Source organism: Sparus aurata, chromosome 22, assembly GCF_900880675.1.
Source record: "Sparus aurata chromosome 22, fSpaAur1.1, whole genome shotgun sequence".
In the NCBI taxonomy this organism is placed as follows: domain Eukaryota; kingdom Metazoa; phylum Chordata; class Actinopteri; order Spariformes; family Sparidae; genus Sparus; species Sparus aurata.
Window position 1 is genome coordinate 10,342,886 of NC_044208.1, and position 20,958 is coordinate 10,363,843.

At 40.5% G+C, this 20,958-nt stretch overlaps 1 protein-coding gene across 3 annotated transcripts in view; it reads right to left on the reverse strand.

Moving 5' to 3' along the window:
- The window catches only part of fam184ab (family with sequence similarity 184 member Ab), a 164,220-nt gene that overhangs the window by 80,665 nt on the left and 62,597 nt on the right, over positions 1-20,958 (reverse strand). For all 3 annotated transcript variants that reach the window (XM_030405412.1, XM_030405413.1, XM_030405414.1), the window contains exons 2-8: positions 15,144-15,263; positions 13,786-13,944; positions 12,329-12,568; positions 10,333-10,416; positions 9,277-9,528; positions 3,151-3,286; positions 701-882 (exon numbers count right to left, since the gene is read on the reverse strand). In XM_030405412.1, the coding sequence (XP_030261272.1) occupies positions 701-882; positions 3,151-3,286; positions 9,277-9,528; positions 10,333-10,416; positions 12,329-12,568; positions 13,786-13,944; positions 15,144-15,263 (1,173 nt within the window). The remainder of the gene's footprint in view (positions 1-700; positions 883-3,150; positions 3,287-9,276; positions 9,529-10,332; positions 10,417-12,328; positions 12,569-13,785; positions 13,945-15,143; positions 15,264-20,958) is intronic.

A 20,958-nucleotide genomic window follows, 5' to 3' on the forward strand; every position in this document is an offset into this window, starting at 1 on the left:
AGCCTCTTTTGTTCCCTCACTCTTTGTTGGATTGTCTGTTTTATTCCACACGTCTCCTGTGCTCCTGTGCCTGTCCCCGTGTCCCTGTGTGTCCTCTGTGTTCCTGATATGTTCCTCATGTTGAATCTTTTGGGACGTCAGCTCATTAAAGCTCGTTTTCATCTCACGCCCTGGTATGTCTTGCTTTTGGGTCCTTTTCTTGTAAATTGTGACGGTGGCTGGTGCTAATTGTGTACCCTGTATAGTGATATATCTCATGTACACTCTCAGGCACTCACTTTTTAAACAATTAAAATGCCCTCAGACCCTTAAAACAAGTACTTGAAGCCTTCATTAAGTTTGTCTGACTATGAGATTTTGATGTTCAAGGTAAATGGAGCTTAGACTAAAAGGCATGGAGGAATGGCCATTCATTGTGAGCAGGAGGACCAATGTTCTAAATTCTTAAATGTTTTTGGCTTTGAGTTTTCTTGGTGGTTTAAATGGAAGTTTTTTATATGCAAGGTCCTGTTCCTCAACATATGAGCACAGAATTTATTACTGACTGTATATGAAGGATGAAAATTCTGAACAGCCTATCGGTTATTCATAACAGTGTCATTCTGGTCTGAAGTGAATACAAATCATACCACCGGCACACACACACACACACACACACACACACACTCACGCACACACACACACATGCATGAACACACACCTTCTCCAGGGACTGAAGCTGTTGTTTCTGTCTTTCGTCCAGAGCCTGACACTGGCTCTGCAGAGCCTCCCTCTCTTCCTCCATCCTTAGCACTTTGTCCTTCAGTCGGTTTCGCTCGTTGTCCAGGTCCCTGATGGCTGCTTCCTGGGTCATCTGGGTGGCCTGCAGGCTGCTTATCTGACCTATGACGGGGGACAGCAGGGCAGACAGACGTGAGAGGAGTGCAAATAGCAGAGAGTGATGTCATCTGCATTTGTCATTCTTGGAGGCCTCTTGTCGATGCAACGAACAAAAGTAAACTGGTGTCAGCAACTTCGTCCTGCATTTTCAATCAATTCTGTCATCTAACTAAATTTTGTATCCATTCTGAGCATGTCATTTCCAGCATTGGGGAGTAGTGAACGACAAATAATGAAATGAGTAGTTTAACTACATTTTGCTGGAGCGAAATAGAGTAAGTATTAAGTACATTCAGATTTGCATCGGGACTCAAGTAGGAGGAGGAGGAGTTAACAACTGAAACTACAAACCTTATTAGACCATGAAAGCAAAGAAAGAATTTTTCTAACATTTTATTCAAAAGTACAAAAAAAATCCAGGTAAAGAAATATATAATCAAAAATGGTCGACAGAATGAAGAAATTACAGTTCTGACATTGTGGTGTCTGCTGTATGTATTGTGCTGCAGAGATATCTACTGAAGTTAACATGTTAGTGGTCAAAAACTGCCGTGCTAACTGAATGCTAGCTGCATGGCTAATTAACGGCAGCTACAGTAGTCAGCAGCAATTAAAAGTTGCTCTTGTGATTTGCTTTCCTTTTTATTATGAATTGGACAGGCGACCAATTATTAGTTATTAGTATTATTAGTATTAGTAGTTGAAAGTACTTTTCTAAGTGGCTGGAGTTAGCCAAACTAGATTTCTCCCTTCGGTGGCCTTGTTGTTGTTCAATTTCTATTGTAATTACATATCTCACCTAACATTGTTTATTTCCAGGAAACATGGAAGCTGTAGTAATGGTTGCTATGAGAAGCCTAACCTTTTACAGGATTAGGGTCAATGTAGGAGTTGTTATTTTTGTGTATTACTGTATTACTGTTTTACATGAATGTAGTATCTAACTGTAGCTCACTGTGCACTCTGACTGATTAAACTCTTCGCAGGAGGAAACAAAAGTTTGCAGAAGAAATTCAGACACAGAATTTTAATATTTACAATATTTATGAGGTAATGATACAAACTTAGAAAACATTGATCTTTTTGCATAACTGAATAAACGTTCAATGTTCTCCGAGGGAAGTAAGGTACCTAAACATTGCTTGAAGCTAGAAAGGTGGCCGGGTCTGCCTAATATAAACAAAATAAAACAGTATGAAATAGTGTCGTCCTTTAAGGTCAGTTTGTTCGTTCAGTTTATTTAGTCAGTCTCCCCCAAAACTACATAGTGAACCTTTAATGGTCTTTTAAATCTACTTCACTGAACAAATCTGAGATGTGGGTGTTCACTCTGAGGTCTGGAACCAGGCTAAAATTTGCTGCTGTTAAAGTATAAGTACGGTTAATTACAACGTGGGTTTTGGCCATAGTTTCTTATCAATTATTGTGCTCATCAAGTTAAAAACTGAGGATGTCTGATGGGTTGGAGTGCCCAGGTTGGACCAATTTATTTGCAAGAGAAAACAATCATTGAGTAAATTGTTAGCCAAGATCCACCACTGTCTGAGCAATGCAGGATAATTACCGAAGTTAGGGGTGAACTCACTTTCAGTTTTACCTCCAAATAGAGGTGTTTATACTGTATAATCTGAATGAGCAGTTTGGTTTGTTTACCACCAACACTTCCAAACAACCGACGGAGCACAGCAACCGAAAACAGCCTTATAGTTTAAATAAATGAGGAGCTGAATGTGACTGTCATAGCTGGATCTTATTTGTTTCCCTCGCATGTGAGCAGCTCCAGTGGAAACTGATAAAACATTCTCATCGGATGCGAGGAGCTCGTAGGAGCTAATGGGCCGAGCGTAATTCAGCACAGACTTGCTGCCATTTCTCACACGTTTCATAGTCATGTTCATGTGATGCTGCTTCACAAAGCTTATAAAGTATTGACTGAGAGACATCACAAGAGATGACATCAGATCCCAACGTGTGACGGTTTACCAGACAGGAGTGCTCACGAACGCACACCTGAAACCAGGCATAACTGATGTGAGAAGGGTTCCCTCTGCCTCTGAGGGACTGGGAATAACATTAGCAGGGATATACTGTACAGGGTAAGGCCATTAAAGTGTTAAAGTGTTAGAGGTCATTATGCTGCAGACATGATGAGAGAATCTGTACATGGATATCCTTGATGGGTTTGTGTGTTGAGGAGAGGAGAGGAGAGGAGAGGACAGGAGAGAAGACGAGAGAAGAGAAGAGAAGAGAAGAGAAGAGAAGAGGTCTTACTGGCTTTGAGCAGTATTTCAGTTGCTTGCTGCTGAACTCGGTCTCTGGCCGCCTCGAGTTCACACTCAGCTTCCTTCTGACGGATCTCCACAATCTCTGAGTTCTGGGTCACCTCCTCCAGCTGCTTGGTTAAGTCCTGGAGTGGAATCAAATCAACACAGAAAACTCTGTTAGCAGCCATACCTGACTTCCATGAGAAACATTACCTGGAAGGGAACAAATCAAGCCCTCGGCTTTTTGGGAGCTATTTTGTGAGTTTTGGCTCGGTGTTGAGCTGTCCGGCTCTGTTCTGTTCTCTCACAGCATTATTTTGGGTTTCAGCTGGCGATCGATTTTCTGAGAAAAAGCTCTGAAAACATTACCTGGTCAGCACCAAATAAAAGAGCAAACACAATTACTGATTAGCTGGTGAACAGAGCCAGATATTTTTCTCAAGAGGCGGTTTAAAACTGAACAAAGGGGAATGTGAATATTGGACTTATGTTCATGTGTCTAAATCAAATTATTTTCTGTACAGAAAAATCAATAAAGGATCTCTGAAAAAGAAATAAACATCTTCAACGCTGTCGGAGTTTCCCAGTAAGTTGGTCTTCTTCATGCACACGGGGTGTGTGTCTGGAAGTGCAGCTGACAGTTCTGTTTTTGATTTAGATTATCAAAATTGAAACCTTAGTCCTCAGTAAACATCTAAGTCTGCTAACTTCAAAGTGGGAAAAGAGATTTACTCAATAGTTGCACGTGTTATTTTGTGGTTATGACGCTTTTTGCAAGCTGCTGTATTCATTAGTGCTAGAGGGGATGTTGATTCTTCAGGCCGGTGCCTATACCGCTATAGGGAGTGAAAAAATTCCGATAACGATTTATCGGCTGATAGGCACACAAACAACAAAGATATGTAATGCAGGAAGGATATTTTACAGTTTAACATATATAACTGCACTAAAACAGCAAACTTCCCTGGGAATTAAGCAATTACAAATAACCCCAAGCATCCTTTTCTGACTTAAGATCTCACAAAAATAAGGATTCATATTGGAGCATATCAACCAGCAAATACACTGATATGACAGATATGTCGTAGACGATTATCAGCTAACTGATATATAGCTGTCAGTTTTAGTATTCATATTCTTGGTTTTACCTGTGACCTCTATGAATTAAGAAAAGTTAGTGATGTGGTTTGATGGGAATTAAGTCAGTGTTTATCACACTTGGTCGATGTACCTGTTATCTGTTATGCAGCTGCTGCAAGTTCATAGATTCGTATTCTGTCATGAGATTTCCCATCTGACCGTCAGACATCTAATACGGTAAATGCATTTTGATCGATCATTCTTACGACAAATAAAAACAAGCATTATATGGATCAGTACATCCATATTCGAAGCATCTTTGAGACTTTGACAGGATGATGGATGGAGGTAGAATAAAAATGCAGTTCTTGGTCCGGAGCAGAAAACTGTTGTGAGCTTCAGACAAAATAAATATCATAAAAATATAGAGCCAATGGGATGAAGGAAACATCCTGCTGCTCCTGAATGATACATTTAACCTGAGTTAAACCCCCCCCCCCCCCCCCCCCCCAAAAAAACCAAAAAAAACAACTGGCTTTTGTTAATGTTAGAATTTTGTTGTAGTTGCGTACGTTTTTCGTTGTGTATCTCGGGTCACCCCAGCTAGTTTGTCAAACTTACAGAACAAAGCATATTGGTGGCATATTACTAATACTGAAGATCAGGAGTGTAAATCCTGACTGCTGCTCAATTAATGAGAAGTAGACTTCAGGGAGGGATTTGACGTGCACACACAAACACACACACACAGACACGGTCACGCAGTACAGTAGCTGTGTGATTTAGCACTCGGTAAGAACTCATGAGAGGCAATTTCACATCTTTCAATCCCATCAAGCAGGCTGCCTCAAACTTAATTACTGCCGCTACGGCTAAGACAAAGAAACCTCAGTCTGATAATAACCACAGAGGAGTCACACACAAATTAGATGTGATGTGATGTGTGTGTGTGTGTGTGTGTGTGTGTGTGTGCGTGTGTGTGTTTGTGTGTGTTAGATTGTTGGGTGTGTGTGCTGATTTCCCTGATGAGCCCGTGGCAGGTAGCTGTTCTATGTGACCGCGAGGTTAAATGAGCGATCTGTAAAGGGAGAGCGAGTGTGTGTGTGTGTGTGTGTGTGTGTGTGTGTGTGTGTGTGTGTGTGTGTGTGCTTCATCCATCTTTTATATCTTTGTCAGGACCAACTCAGGTTTTTCAAGCCTCGAGGGTGACATATTTTTCATGCAAGAGGACATTTTGTCGGTTACTCTCCTCTTCAAAGGGCAGTTTGAGAATTAAGACTTGTTTTTATTGATTTTAGGGTTAAAGCTAAAGTTTGATGGTGAAGGTTATTATGTCAGTGAAGGTTCCTCACAAGTGCAGTGTGTTCTTGTTTGTCTGTCTATGTGACGGCCAGTTTGAGCCTCAGATCTTAAAGCGGCCTCTAGTCAAATGTATTTTGAATGTATGTTTGAGCTTCAACGCATGGAAAGATGCAATCCAATCAGCCAAAACATCCAAACCACTGACAGGTAGACTGAATATCACTGATCATCTCTCTACATTGCAATGTTCGGCTAGCAAACCTTGTGTCCTGGCATTTATATAGATGTCTTTTGACACATAATCCATCTAGGCACTGCTGGTTCAAGTGCACCCCCTCACGGCTGCGGCATTATCTGACAGCAGGGGAGCCCGAGCGGGACAATGCATCCAGCCACACCCCAAAATACTTCAGGGGTAGCACGAGCAACCCAAGAAATTGTTGTCTGTTGAGTTTCCATGATCCTGCCTTTGGTCCCTAATAAACTTCATCCACTGATGTTTCTGCCTGCTGTCTGATGCATTTGGGTCCAACTTCTTTGCTCTCGTTGTAAGAGTAAGATTTCAGAAATACGGACAAAATGAACATAGAGTCAAATCTAGCATTAATGAGCCTTTACTGATGACAGGCTTGTCTGAAGTTAATAATGTTTCAAAACCGCAAGTTGAAATTACATTTCCTACAGATTCTTTACAATGATAGTCCCCTTTTGAGCATTTATTATGACATGCCAAAATCAGGAAACGTTGGGTCTGGACCTGGAGGCAGGTTGGGCTTAATATGGTCCTGCTCAGGAAACGTCCATCTAGTATGCTACGTTAGAATCAATTTGGGTTTTAAAGGACAAGATTTTAGGAAAAGTTGGTATATATGTTCAATCCTCACGTCTTCAATAAGTCTGGCGTTACCATAAGACCATTTGTTCCCACTGAAGAACTTCCCACTAAAAGAAGAATCAAATTGTTGCAGACATTTAGTCATCATCTCGGATTCACCTCTACACATATTTAAACACTAAACAAGCAACACACAGATGCTCACGCACACTGAGCCTCAGTTCTGTCAATCATCCTTATTGGACCTGGCTGAATCCTGCACTGCCATTTAAATATAAAAAGGCTTCAGAAACTCAATGATTTATTGTTTTATCTCACTAAAAGCTTCCAACAACCAGTCCAGATACCTGAGAGTGAAGTATTTAGTGACAGCGGCAATTTAACATGGCTTCAGTGGAGTATTTCACTTGGGGGATGATTTGTAATTTTTGGCGTGCACATTCCGACGGGCGCTTGTGAAGAGTCGGCCATTAATTACGTCTGCCTCGGTTACTGCGAGCCATCATTTGCTTGCATTTCTGCGGTGATTTGCCTCCTAAATCACCAGCTGAAGGAGGAACGACGGAGAACACTGAAGCAAGAAAGCATCCTGACACCGAGCACAAGCGTTCCATTTGATGCTACTACTATTTCTACCCGTGGTGCAGTAATTATGTCTTCCTGAGATGGGGGAACATTTTGATTTGGTGCAACGTTTTAATTTTCCACTCCGAGAAAGAAATTTAGCGAAGAGAGTCTAAAAATGTCTCCGTGCTTGAGCAGGATGCAGCGGGAAAACCAAGTGATCTATAACTTCAGGCAAGAGGAATAATGAGATATGTGTATTGTGATTATCAAACCAAAGATTAAAACATGTGCTGTGAGCTTGTTAAGGTTAATTAAAAATCTATTATCTCTCAACAATGAACTCACAGCAGGAGCAGAACGATTAAGGGATGTGCTCGTAGACTGGTGATATTACCTCTGAAACAATACATCAAACACACCAGCTATGTACTGTATGAAGACTGAAGAAGAGCAGGATCAAACTGCTCCTACTCTCTGATGTCTGTTTTTTCTTAAATCTTGTACTAAATCTAGAGGAGCTGTCAAGTAGAGTTGGTTTCCAGCTCTTTGCTCTGTCTCTCTCTTGTTGTTTCTTTATCTGGGTTACACTTAATTGCTCTGATAACTACAGTAATGAAATTATTAACTCCAGGCACACCAACCACTGCTGACCTTGATCTTATTCTCAGTAATACCGAGAGGGTGGGGGTGTGTGGGGGCTAGGACCCCTCTTCTGTGCAATCAGTGATAATTTCACACAAACTGCCGAGCATTACCATCACAGCAAAATAGACCTGCTTAACCAATTCCCCCGGAGCACATGTCAACTTTATTTTCAACGGTGGTGATAATCGTGTGCGCAGGGATCAGGAAGCAAAATTTTAAAAAAGAGACGAACACAGCATCTCTATGTTTGCCCTTCACAAAGTGCACCGGAAGGCGGAGTGAGGGGAAAATATTCCACACTTAAATGGCTGCTGAAAAAAAATCCTCGATGGCAATCAGATCTAGACACCACCAAGTTTCAAATGTGGGCAACTCTGATTTAGATTCAACATGCAGGCAGGCTGCGGCACACAAGACCGACTTAAAAACAAATAATAAAAAACAAAACTTACTGTGTGTATCTGTGAGGTAAAACATACTGATCGCATCTCCTTCTCATAAAACATTCACAGTATTTTAGTATTTTATGTCTTGTTTATATCAACGTGTTCTTCACGTGTTTCTTTGCATGTTATCACCACCACCTCTTAGTCAGGGGAAAAAAGTGAAACTGGCGGGTGTGATATGTATCTTGTTATCCGTGTGCTTGTACATGTTGACACTAGAAAAACAGCAGGTAAAAATATGCCTCCATGATGCTACTGGTTGTCAAATACTCCCCAGGGAACTTTGAAGTTATCCAGTATTGATGCACTGCAAATACTGGATTCATTAACATTTTTAGATAACAACTACAGATTGTTTTGTGATGAGACAGAAGTCATAATGCCCGTCAACATGTTAATGTTCTGACCCTTGACGACTCAGTATTTACTACGTTATTACATGAGTACTCAGTACTTATGGGTCGGACTACACCCATCTTTGAACTCAACCTCTATTTTGAAACTGAACTACGCACTTGTGAGGGTCTCATGATGACAAAATCTGTCCACACACAGACATATAAACACCTGGCAAAATACTCAAAATTGCTTCTGTGTCAGTTCCTGTTAAAATAGGTGTCTCTAGGACCTCGTATCACCATGATGACACACACAAACACACACACAGACTCACAAGGTGAAAACATTACTAACAGATGCTGTCGGGGCTAGAAAATTCTGTTGACAAGTGTTTTGTCTGTCATTATAATGCATATCATTTTCCCAGAGAAAGGTGATGGATAACTGGTTCCATGTGTTTGACTTTTATGTTTTTTGAGCTCAAAAAGCTGTCAAAACAAACTCAAAGTACCGTTTTCTGTTCTCACCATACGTGGAGATTTTGAACGACAATGAATAAAACAGGGAGGTAATTAAATGTCTGAACGGTGGTTAACATCAGATAATAAACTCTGACTCAGACATCTTGTTGAACATCTACTTTCTGTGATTAAATCTGTGAATTATGAACACCTGATGGTCCATATAATTTGTTACCAATTTTATCTCATTTAATCCCATAAACCCATTTTATTCTACACGCTTGTTTCATCGTCTGTTACAGAGGACACATTTTGTGGGCTGTCCGTAAAAACGACATCAGAAAATGGCCAATCGTGGACTTTATTAGATGAAATTTCAGGGTGTTCTGACACTGTCCAGTTATAGCAGAATCATGATGGAGATGTGTTTGAATCAGCTGCTCTAGGTTCAGACTCACCTTCACGTTGCTCTCTGAGGCGTTGAGTGACGACTGAAGCTTGTAGGACTTCTCCCGGTTCTCCCGGGCTTCATCCGACACCCGGGCCAGCTCGGTCCTCAGTTTGCCGAGGGTCTTCTGGAGCGCCGCCTCCTGAGTCTGAAATTCCCGCCGCAGCTCGGCCTCGGTGCGTTTCCATGCCAACAGGTTGTCAGCGGTCAGCTGCTGAGTTCTCTTCATGGCCTCCAGCTCACGCTCATAAAAGGCCTGAGCCTGCAGACAGACAGACTGGTGTGTCAATCATCCAAACAGATTAATGGATGAATACATACTGACTTTATATACCAACTTTTCCCTGTTTTTTCTGCTCCATGTTGGATGGTTTAAGGAGCTTTCTCATCAAAATGCAATCCAGTGCAAAGATAATGAAAGCAAGTAAAAGCTGAAGCCAAGATGAATTGGCTGACAGTGTTCACTGTCAGTGAGGACAGCTTTTATTGAAATTAATAGCCTCTAAATGCAGTACTTAAACTGTGCCGTTCTGCCTTCGCTCTGCACTTTCAGCAAGGTCAAGATTTTAGCGCCAACAAATGTAATCTTCATGCTTTTCAACCAGTACTCAGCCAAGAACACTGAGCAAAACTGTGTTTCACTTTGTTTCATTATTGTAATATCAACAAAAAGTAAACTAAATAACGATTGATTATTAATGTTTTACTGACCCTATTGTCATTCACAGTATTATTCTTGTTAATTCATTGTTTTTTTTTGTTTTTTTCTGGTTGGTTTCCAGAAAGAATAGCTTCTGCCATACACAACTATATATGACAGTACATGACTTAACTCAAATGTGTGAGGTTTGAGGCACAGAATCAAAGAAGAAGTAAATTATTAATTTCTCCTCAATTCAAAACAACATTTTCACAGAAAGATGCACATTTGCTGAAGTTAATCATCTGATTCTGTGCAGGTCAGACTGCACCATCATTTAATTTGATTTTATAACTATATCTGTTTAGTCCATTGCACAGATGTCACCACAGCCTCATATCCTCCATTGTCTCTACAGTACTGTACCTTGCTAAGTTTGGCCTCGTACTCCTCCACCAGCCTCTTCTTGTCCTGTTTCAGCTCCTCCACCCGCTCCGTCAGAGAATCCACCTGCGACACATCAGCACAGCGTGAGAAGGACGGCTCATGTTCGGGAGAGTTTAGAGCGATCAAAGAGCGGAGAGGCTGTCTTAAGGTATGTTCTGTTCCACAGTGAGCGTGAACAGTACTCCCTACTCCCTGCTCAGTGAATGTCGGTCACGGGGAACTTCTCTCAACAAAATGTCTCCACTCGCAACTCAGAACACCGTGCAACCACACCAAAGCAGACATCGCTTCCTTTGCGTGCTACCCCAGAAACGTAAATACCTTGGATACCTGTCAATGCTACTGTGAAAATGTTACACCTCTGAAATAAAATATCAAATACATACGTTTGTTTGAGCTCTATGTAACAATATACATGTATTAATTACTTTTTTTATTAGCAATATTTGAGCTGATTGTTATATGACATGAAAAATAAGACCTGTCCCGTCTCTCCCTGTTGCCTATACAACGCTGAGGATGAAATGTGGAAGCTGCTGCTTGACTATGGATTTATTTGAAGGACTCGGTCATGACAGTCGGAGAGATGCGACTTCATCCGCACTCTCCAGTGTCTCATCTCAGTGCCTCTCTCCACTCTGCTCACAGAGGGCAACAGTAGCTGGAGTTTAGTTTAGTTCAGAGGTTGAGTCGGCTAACACAAACTAACAACCAGCGTCCAGCACAACTCAGAAGTTACACAGAGCCCCTTTAACCAAAACTGAGTGATTCTATTCATCTGCAAGAGTTACCGTATTATTTCCTAAAAATATTAATGTTATGCAGATTACCTTACCTTATTATCATTTTATGTTTATATTATACTGTCTTTGATAATCATGAATAGTGCATGAAATTAATGGCAGGTCTCTTACACCCTGCTGTTGTCACTAATGTCAAACTAACACTTCTAAGGTAAAACAAGGGAATGTAGGCCAACAGTATCTGGTTTCCACATTTTTTGTTTTATAGATTATTTGAGCTCTGTTGTTTTAAAGGTAACTACAATCAAATATTACCAATAATGAGAATGTGAGCTGTCCAGTTCCGTTGAACCGATGAGTTGTTTCCAGATCTTCACGCAAAGTTCCCTGAGAATATTTACTCAATTACTGTACTTGAGTCAGTTATGAAGCACTTGCACTTTACTTGAGAAGCTCCATTTTCTGCTACTTTATACTTTGATTTCACTACATTTCGGAGACAAATATTGTACTCACTACACATACATTTCATAATGTTATTTATTGATTGCTCTGCAGATTGGATGTTGCATCACAGCAGAAGTAGTGCAGTTTTAAAATAATTTCTATCATCGTGATGGTATTGGTAAAAAAAACTGGATAACTGGAAAAATGCTCATAATATCATACATGATAATTGGTAGCAGTATATAATCCATAATAAAGGGTGGGTACACACATACTATACATGGAAATAAATGTATTTTTACTTTTAAGTACATTTATTGTCAGAAAGAGTCTTTTGATATTGAACTACATTTAATATCAGATAGTTTAAGTCAAGTACTGTTAACATGCTGACCTTTTATGTTCACCTTTGGCTACTTTTACAACACTACCTACAGTTTGGGATATATCTCAACATGGCTGAGTACCCTGCGCAGTCCACTTCTCAGGGAACTACGAGGCAATCAGAACGCTGCCTGAGTGATTCAGTGTTCAGAGATAAAACTACTTATAATGTGTGTAGAGTTTCCTCACACCCCGCTGGTTTAATGGCAGAGACGTTCCATATAAAACGTGTTTGAGCTGCTGTGCTCAGTAGAGTAGATGTAGAAGGTTAATTCTCTGGCTCGTACGCAAATAGTTAATGCCATAATAATCACTGCTGTCCCACTTTCTCCCTGTAGTGATGCAGTTTGTTGCTTCGGCTTTCAGGAGCTGCTCCACTTTCGCAGTTGTTAGTGTGTTACCTCGGCTTTATGAAGCTGTCCCAGTTTCTCCTGGTCTTTGCTGTAGTTTGCGTTCTGACTCTGGTGGCTGCGGAGGAGCTCCTGGACCTCCTGTCTGTGCTGCGCCTTCAGCTCCTCCAGAGCCACCTTCTTCTCCTGCTCGAACTGGTTCTGGGCCGAGCTGAATGTGCGTAGCTTCTCCTCAAAGGACCGCCGCATCTCCTCCACCTCCCTCGACATGGACACCACTCGCTGCGTGTGCTGCCAGAGGACCACAGGGAGGAAAGACTGAGCGGACAGGAAGATTGATTTATGGGTTTGTAGGTTTCTCGCACCACGGGTAAACTTTTTAAAAAGCTTTCAGCCAGCTGGTGGTTTACTGGCTCGGGGGAATTTGACCTTCTGGCTGCTCTAAATTAGCACTGAAAAACCAGCAAACACACCAAGCAGAAATGAGAACAGTAAACATCTTAGAAGTCATATCCAAATAAAACAGGAAACAACATGTAGCACTGATAAAGCATTTTCTTATTGTGAGATTGCTTAAGTCAGTCGGGTTAGCTTGTTCTCATTCCATCAAATACAGCAGCCTGGTTGGAATGATTCTATAGTGCCTTTTCTGGAGGCTTCCCTCTAGTCCAAGACTATAAATAATGACAAAAGTCTAAAAAAGTTCAAGAAAAATGTTGAAAAAGTGTAACTGCATCTGCACATGACACCACATAGACCATACTGATGTAAAGAGTCTAATATATTGAAATCATTTCAACTGAAAAGATGATGGATAAGCAAAGTCTTTGTGGTAAAAGAACATATTTTAGCATTCCAGCACTTCCTAGCTAACATCACCATTTGATCATATCCAGAATGTTTCACTTATAGGCTAAAATAAATGTGTCCAATCATCAACATAGTCATTTCTAGACCTGATACAACTATAATAATAAAACACAGAACCATTTGGTTTGCGAGAAAGCTAAACTTCAGTACAGATATGATTTTGCAGGGTCACATGAATCTATTAAAGGTTTTTACGTGCATTTTTTTCAAGATAATTAATGACATGAACTGGGATGTCCTTGGTGTGTTGGTATGGAATGACCCATCTGTCGTCTGGCCGACGGAGATGCATAAATTTGCCTACATGAAAACGAAGGTGTGTTAATTCTCATCTGGATACAAGACAAGAAAATAACAAGAGAAAATGCAGACTAAAGGAGCCCGGATTTTACTGCTACTGCTACACAGCAAGACAAAGGTTCAGACAAACGCAGAGAGCAGTAATGCTGACCGACAAGAGAGACTCTCAGCCTCACAGCAGGGGACAGAAACAGACATTAGTACTGATTACCTGCAGCTGTGACATCATGCCGGGCACAGCTCTCTCTCACACACACACACACACACACACACACACACACACACACACACACACACACACACACATTCATAAACTCACTGCCACACAAACTGTCTACCTGAGCCTCAGTGCAAAGCTGCATGTCCTCAACCCTCTGGCGGTAGCTCTCGAACTCGGCCAGCGCCTGCCTCTTCATCCTCTCGTGGAGCTCCATGGACTCCTCCAGAGACTGGATCCGCCTCTTCAGGTCCATCTCATCGCTGATCTTGCTCTTGTACTGGAGCAAGCATGGAGGGCTGTTTTAGGCACATCCTCCAAATGTGTTCATTTAATAACAGAAAGCAATGACCAGTATCTGGATAGAGCTTCGACGATTCATCTAGTACTTGTCAACTATTACATCAATCACCAACTGTTTTGATAATGGTTTCTTTGTTATTTTTTTCAGAAAAAGGGTTAAAACTCTCTGAATGCTGCTTTTTAAAATACTAATACTTCCTGCTTTATTTACTCCTCTATGACAGTAATCTGAACGTCTCCGAATTATGGACAAAGAGAAGATATTTGAAGACATCATCTCGAGCTTTAGGAAATACTCACTGACAGTTTTATCATGTATTCTGCCAACACATAAATTACAGAGAGAAAAAAAAGAAAGATAATATACCTTGTAAGTATTAATATTACAATACTATAAATATAAAAGTCTCCTTGACGACTGTTAATAAACAGCATGGATTTTGGCCTGAGGTCCGGCCTTGATTCAGCTCATTATGTTAAATAAAGCTGAAGATTCAAAGATTAAATAAGTTGATCCAGTTCTGCTTGATTCATCGTGTTTCATTGAAGGCACAACAGCAAAGCTTCCCTGAAGGCAGACTTTGTGGGGACGTGTAGCACGTGAATGTCTGGCCCTATATGTTTAGCTGTTCAGGTTTAGTCACACTGCCTCCAGGAGTGATGACATATAGATTTAAATAATTAATATTCAGATGGCTAAATATGGATGAGCTCCTTTTGAGTGCAATCGCAGCTCTCCGGTGGATTAGCTGCCATGTGATTGTGTAGTAGTTTAGCGTACAGCAGCGATACACAGATCTAAGATACACAGTGAAACTATGTAATCGTGACCGACTGACACGAATGCGAACGCAGTTAGCCCCTTCGACTGTTTAAAGATATTTATAACTCCTGTGTCAGTCACTCTAAAAGTAAAACTGTAATATGCATTTATTTATTTATTCCTCACAGGAAGCAGAGATTGATTACATTACTTATTTAAATTAATTTTCCGTTCCGCCAACGAAACTGCTTTGTCTCGTCACAGCTCCCTTTCAACTAATTGTTCAGACTAAATATCCACAGTATCCTAAACAGTGAATGATTTCTTATCATTGTAGGACATGATGATGATTTAACTTGGAAAGCATCAGTAAGACGTCAGTGTGTAAATGATAAAACATAGAGGGTATAAACCTGTAATATCTTCTCCCGGGTCTCGGACAGAATCTGCTGCACCTCCTCTTCGTGGGCCTCCTTCAGAGTGGCGATGGCCGCCTCGTGTTCATCGTTTTTCGTGTTCAGTGCATAGATAACCTGTGAGGAGAGGAGAGAAACCCATTAGCTGTGAGACACGTTCATAATCAGGAGTTATTGCAGTATCAAAACTGGCTGGAGATGGAGTGCACCTCTCACGGCTCGGGTTCAAACAACACGGACAATGTGAGGCTGCTGTGTGATGATGAATGTTGTTCAAAGATTACAGAGGACACCGGAACATCATAACGCGAGGGTAAAGTAAAGAGATCTGGAGAGGGCACGAAAGTCGATACTGAACAGTCAACACCTTCACATTTCTTCTTTTTAGGAGAGAAAAGCTTTGTAGTGTGGCTGGTAGTACACACAAAGAGTGCAAGAATGCCATAAAATGTCATTTTACTATCAAGCCTGTCAGTCAGTCAGAACTTAAAGGTTAAACATTTGTATGTAGGCAAATCATTTTTTAATTTTTTATTAACAACATTTTTATGATTTTAAATGAATAATTTTAAGATATTTGTCAAGTCCAAAATGCTTGTTTTGTTTATCTCTGTGTAAGAATTCTGACAGTTGGTTCCAGGTTCTAATACGTTTTGTGAGCCAATAGTATAACGCCGTCCGTATCACGTGGTATCTGCATTTTCAGCGATCAGGAGTCTTGGTAGTTGCCAGTTTGTGTCCTGTTTCCTGGTTCTGTGTTCTCTACTTTCTTTTCCTGTGTGCTGCCCATACACTACTGTTTTTGGGGTTTTTTTTTGCAGTCTTGGATTCCTGTTTTGTTGCCAGATTTGTATTGCCTGCTCTTTTGTTTCTGTGGACTGCAGCTTTAGCTGATACATGCTCACCTTTTGTTTTTCAATCTTTCCCTGTGTATTGCGTTTGGTTCCAGGACACCAAGACAATTTCATTTCATAAAAAGATCCCGGCATCTAAGAAATATTTTGGCAACTATAGAAAATGCTTGTCACACTTTACATAAATGATTCTTTCCATTTATTTTTTTTTTTAATTCAGCTTATAGATCAAATAAAACGAAATAAAGCTGGGGAGAAATGAAAATTACTGGCATGTTATAATGCTATTGCATTGCAAATGAGCAAAGATGACAAGTAAATGAGCTGTAGTATAGAGCCAGTGTAGAGCCGCATACAGTATATGTGGTGCAAGCCTGGATGTTTCCAGTATTAGCTCGGAAGCATCAGCGGTGCCCCACGGTTATACATTAGAAATTGGTTGATGCCTTGTATTGCTGGGGATAAAAATAACACAAGCAAACTGTTGTGCATGAGATTGACCTTTAAATCCATCCCAAAAATACATGCAGCCATCCAGAGAGCCATAATCTGACAGCACAGTGATCCCCTGCTCACAGGCAGCACAGAGAGAGGCGGAGAGGACAGAAATGGGTTTTTCACTTCCACATGAAAAACCATGAGACTCTCTCCCTCCTTCTCTCCCTGCCGTGAGAAACAAAGCGATGTGTTGCCTCTTTGAAAAAATCAAGTCAATAATTCAGAACATTGAACTGCGCAATGGCGCTAAAGAGCCTTTGTTTACATTGCACCAAAGTCCGTCAACGGAGTGAGAAAAGGGAGAGCGGAGGAGAAAGGAGAGAAGAAAAGGAGGGCAAAAGCTTTCTTTGAAACAATGATATCCACTTTTTATGCCCTGCCATATCTTCCTGAGAGATGAAAGGATTTGGTTTGACAAGTGGTCATGTTTCTCAAATTCCGACTCATCTATACCCTCTGAACACACACACACACACACACACACACACATTCTCTCTGTTTTTGCTCACAGCCCCAGAGCTTTACTCAATAAGAGAAACAAATACACTTTAGAATAAAGAGGTACTCATTGGAGTACACGGGGCACCATGGGAGTTATGCCCTCATTTGATTTTATCAACCTCGTGCTGTGAATATGATCGTCATCTTTTATTTCTGGTATGCAGCATATTTAATATATCTCTCCAGGTGTGATATATTTTGAAAAATTCTAGTTCAAGACTTAGCTGTCAGCAGCTGGCTGTGAGCATCACTATTTCTTGGCAATATTCAGTTTTTAATTGAAGGTAAGAGTTTACAATCCTACCATTAACAATGAAGAGTTCAGAGTCATGCTAGCTTCTCTGTGAGGCTGCACTGAGCTTAAAGCTAACATTAGCATGCTAACATTTCTGCAATGACAACGCTTACACACTGGTGTTTAGCTGGTGAAATGCTTCCCATGTTTTTTCTTAGTTTACTATGTTCACCCTGTTAGCATATTAACAGGCTAAATCAATAGCTAAATCATGAATGAATGTATAAATGTATAATAGACGAGGATACTGGGGCACAGCTCAGCCTTACCTTAACATTTTCCCAGCCTCCTCAACTGCACATATACACAGTGGAGATATGCACCAAATTTGAGGTGAATCATTCACCTTTTCATAAACGCATGAATCTTTGCACACGTGTACAGTTTGGTGCCCTGAACATTAACAGATACCGAGCCATCCCAAAAAGGCATGTGGCGGCCATGGTGGCCATTTTACTTTCCATCATAACTGAATTTGCGATGTCTCCATAAAGAAAAATGTTAAGCCCCCCAAACTGTATAACTGTACCAAGTTTCATTTTTTTTATGTAAAGGTGAACAATTTTTTTCATAACACCTGGAATATGTTCCACATATCCAGGAAGTAAACCCGAAAACCCCTTCTTATTGGACTGAATGGGCACCATCTTTTGGGTTCACTATCAACTGAACTCAACTCAAATAAAACCTCCAACTCAACAAAAGCACAGCTGAAGTAGGGTTTCTGAAAGAATTGGTGCTGGTCCACTTGTCCTGGACTATTTCATAATCAGTATTAATTGAGTCATCACCAGGACTGACATTTAACAGTGAACTATTTTACTCCACCTTCAATACAATTGACTGGACATCAGAGATTTAAATATGTGGAACTTAATAGAAATCATTATGGAAATTGTCTTGAAATGGAAACACTAGCAGCCACCCAACAGCTATTGAGACATTCACTTAAAACTACAAATGCCAACCTCTTGGTGGCGCTAGAGGAAAAGTCAGAAGATTATCAGAGTCATTGGGTTTCATCCTCCGATGGAGTATGAATTTCTGTGCAAAATTTAATGGAAATCCATCCGACAGATGTTGAAATTTTCCAGTCAAGCCAAAAGTAGACCAAGATTTCCATCCAGTCACACTGCTAGCATAGCTAATAATTCATATTAAGACATACTGAAGTCAAGTAGATTATTTACACAAACTTATATCACAACTCCATTCCACAGGGTTTTACAATCTGCACTTTTGGACCTCTCATGTCAAGTCTCTTCTCTACTGATTCGTGTTCACAACAAATAGGAAATTAAATGTCCGAGATCAGAGGCGAACTGCGTGGCGCCATATAAAGCTGAGAAAATTCAGTTTGCTCCAAAATAAAACATCTCTTCCTCCACACGTCTAAATTATTCAGACAGCTCAGTCTCTCATCAGCTTAGGAAATGAATGGACCAGACGTAACTGTTAGAGGAGCTAAAATCTCTGCCGCATCCCGAGAGTCATCAGCACACTTTTGCAGATGAAATGCACTAATCATAATGCTGCCGGGTCTGTTGATACACACACACACAAACAGAATAACACACACATACTGTATGTGCGCACACATTTATCGAAGTAAACACACGAGGGCAGAGGCTGTTAAGACCCTCATGAACCAATGCACCCGTGTCCAAACTCATCAGCGTAATTTGGCTGACAAATGGTTTGTGTGTTTGTGTGTCTGTGTGTGTATGTGTGTCAGATGCCAGGAAAATGACAATCACTGCCTGAGAGACAAAGGCTGCCAATATTGTCATCATCGTCATCATCATGATGGATCAGCAGATATTGATCTTGCCAGCCCGCAATCTGCCAAAAACAGATATTATTCTACAGGGAGGGTACAGATACCAGCCAACATCTGGGGCCAAAACTCACAAAATCTCAATTTAACCTCTTCAATGAAATGAATCGGAGAAATAAACTCTGGTTTTAATGCCAAAAAAACCAAAAAAACTCCACATAATCATTTACACAATATATATAATATATTATACTATGCGCCCATCCTGATTTACAGCCATGAGTAAGTCTCGCCTTAAGGCAGAATTGTGCTTATGTGTCATTGTGGTGAGTGGTTACCTCACCAGTGCACAAAAAGTTCAGTTTACGATTTAACCAAGGAGGCATGCAGTATTGTTCATATACATTCATTACCATACCATATTGCAATATCTAAAGCAAATTAGTTTACATTCTCTCCTTCATTTTTTTGGGAGAGGGTAACAATCAAAGTAGGGGTAAAGTTTTTAGTATGTAAAAGTAGGCTGGATTGTTTTCAGCAATACAGTAATATAAAGACTCTCCCTTTCTCTTCACTGTCAACAAACACTATCAGTCTGAAAACATCTTAAAAAAAACACAGAGCAGCCCAAGCTGACCAGTAGCAGTTGTTACAGTCTAATTATAGTATGTGTCTTGATATTAGGTAGAGCGGACAGGCCTGTTTTCTCTACCTACGAGCCCAGAGACACTACAGTTGTGACAGCCGAAGCGGCCGCTGTGATTGTATTGTTATCAGCTCAGCCGTTGGCTGATTATTTCCATACCAACTGCGACCAAACACAAGCACAGCCCATCAACATCAGAGTGAGAAAATGAGTGCTGATGGAGAGGAAATTGCGAAAAAAAAAAAAAAGCAGGTCAAATTGGTAGGGCAGTATTTGTGCCATTTTATTTGTGTGTTATTCATTGTTGTGTTGACGTAATTATAACTTGTGTTAATCTTGATAACATAGCTTTCAAAATAATGAGACTGAATGCAACCTTTTTTTGTCCGCTCTTTAAAAAGAATAAAAAATAGGATAAGTCATTAAAAATGTAATATGAAACTTCACTGTTGTTACAGACTTTTCATATTCTTCTTTGAGAATATAGATGTGTAGTGGCTCAACTCGAATGAAACAGGCTGTTCCTTTTGGCTTAGCGCACTGGTAGATAGATCTTTAAGTATTACTTATTAATACAGCCCGTAGTGAATATTTACTGTGCAGAGAATTGTGTTTTTATTCTTTTCTTGAGAATGCTGTTATACTCAGTATCATGCTGAGGGAGTACAGATTTAAATCAGCTCATAGATGACCATGGCTGTTCACTGCTCCTGTTAAATAAACACACAAGTAACAGGAAGTAAAAATTTTAATCATTCATTCATTGTGAACTTAAGGCTACCCAAGTACTTTAACCTGTTTCGTACTGTGCCATGGATACTAAATTTAGTCTTATTCTGTCGAGACTTTCACTGTTTAAGTAATTCATTTTGAACAGCTTGCACAGCTTAAAACAGAAGCTCGCTTTAGATTAATACAATGCTGGTTTGCTGGTAGGCCCACATCAGTGAGTGCACACTGTTCATAGGTGTGAGAAAAATGGTAAGGGAGAAAGCGTGAGCGAGTGTTTCTAGTGGCAGTGATCCTTTCTCATCTCCTCCGGTCGATCGCCTCATGTCCTTGGAGGAGTTTGCATAAATGACAGTGATACCAGCAGATCGATAAGGTGACAGCGAAATGCCACAAATTTCATCTGTCAGCTGAGAGAAAGTCACAGCTGAGAAACTCACTGAGACTTTTACCAGCGAGCTACAGCTGAGTCCCTGTGTGCTGCTCGATGAAATATGACTCTGCTGTCAAAC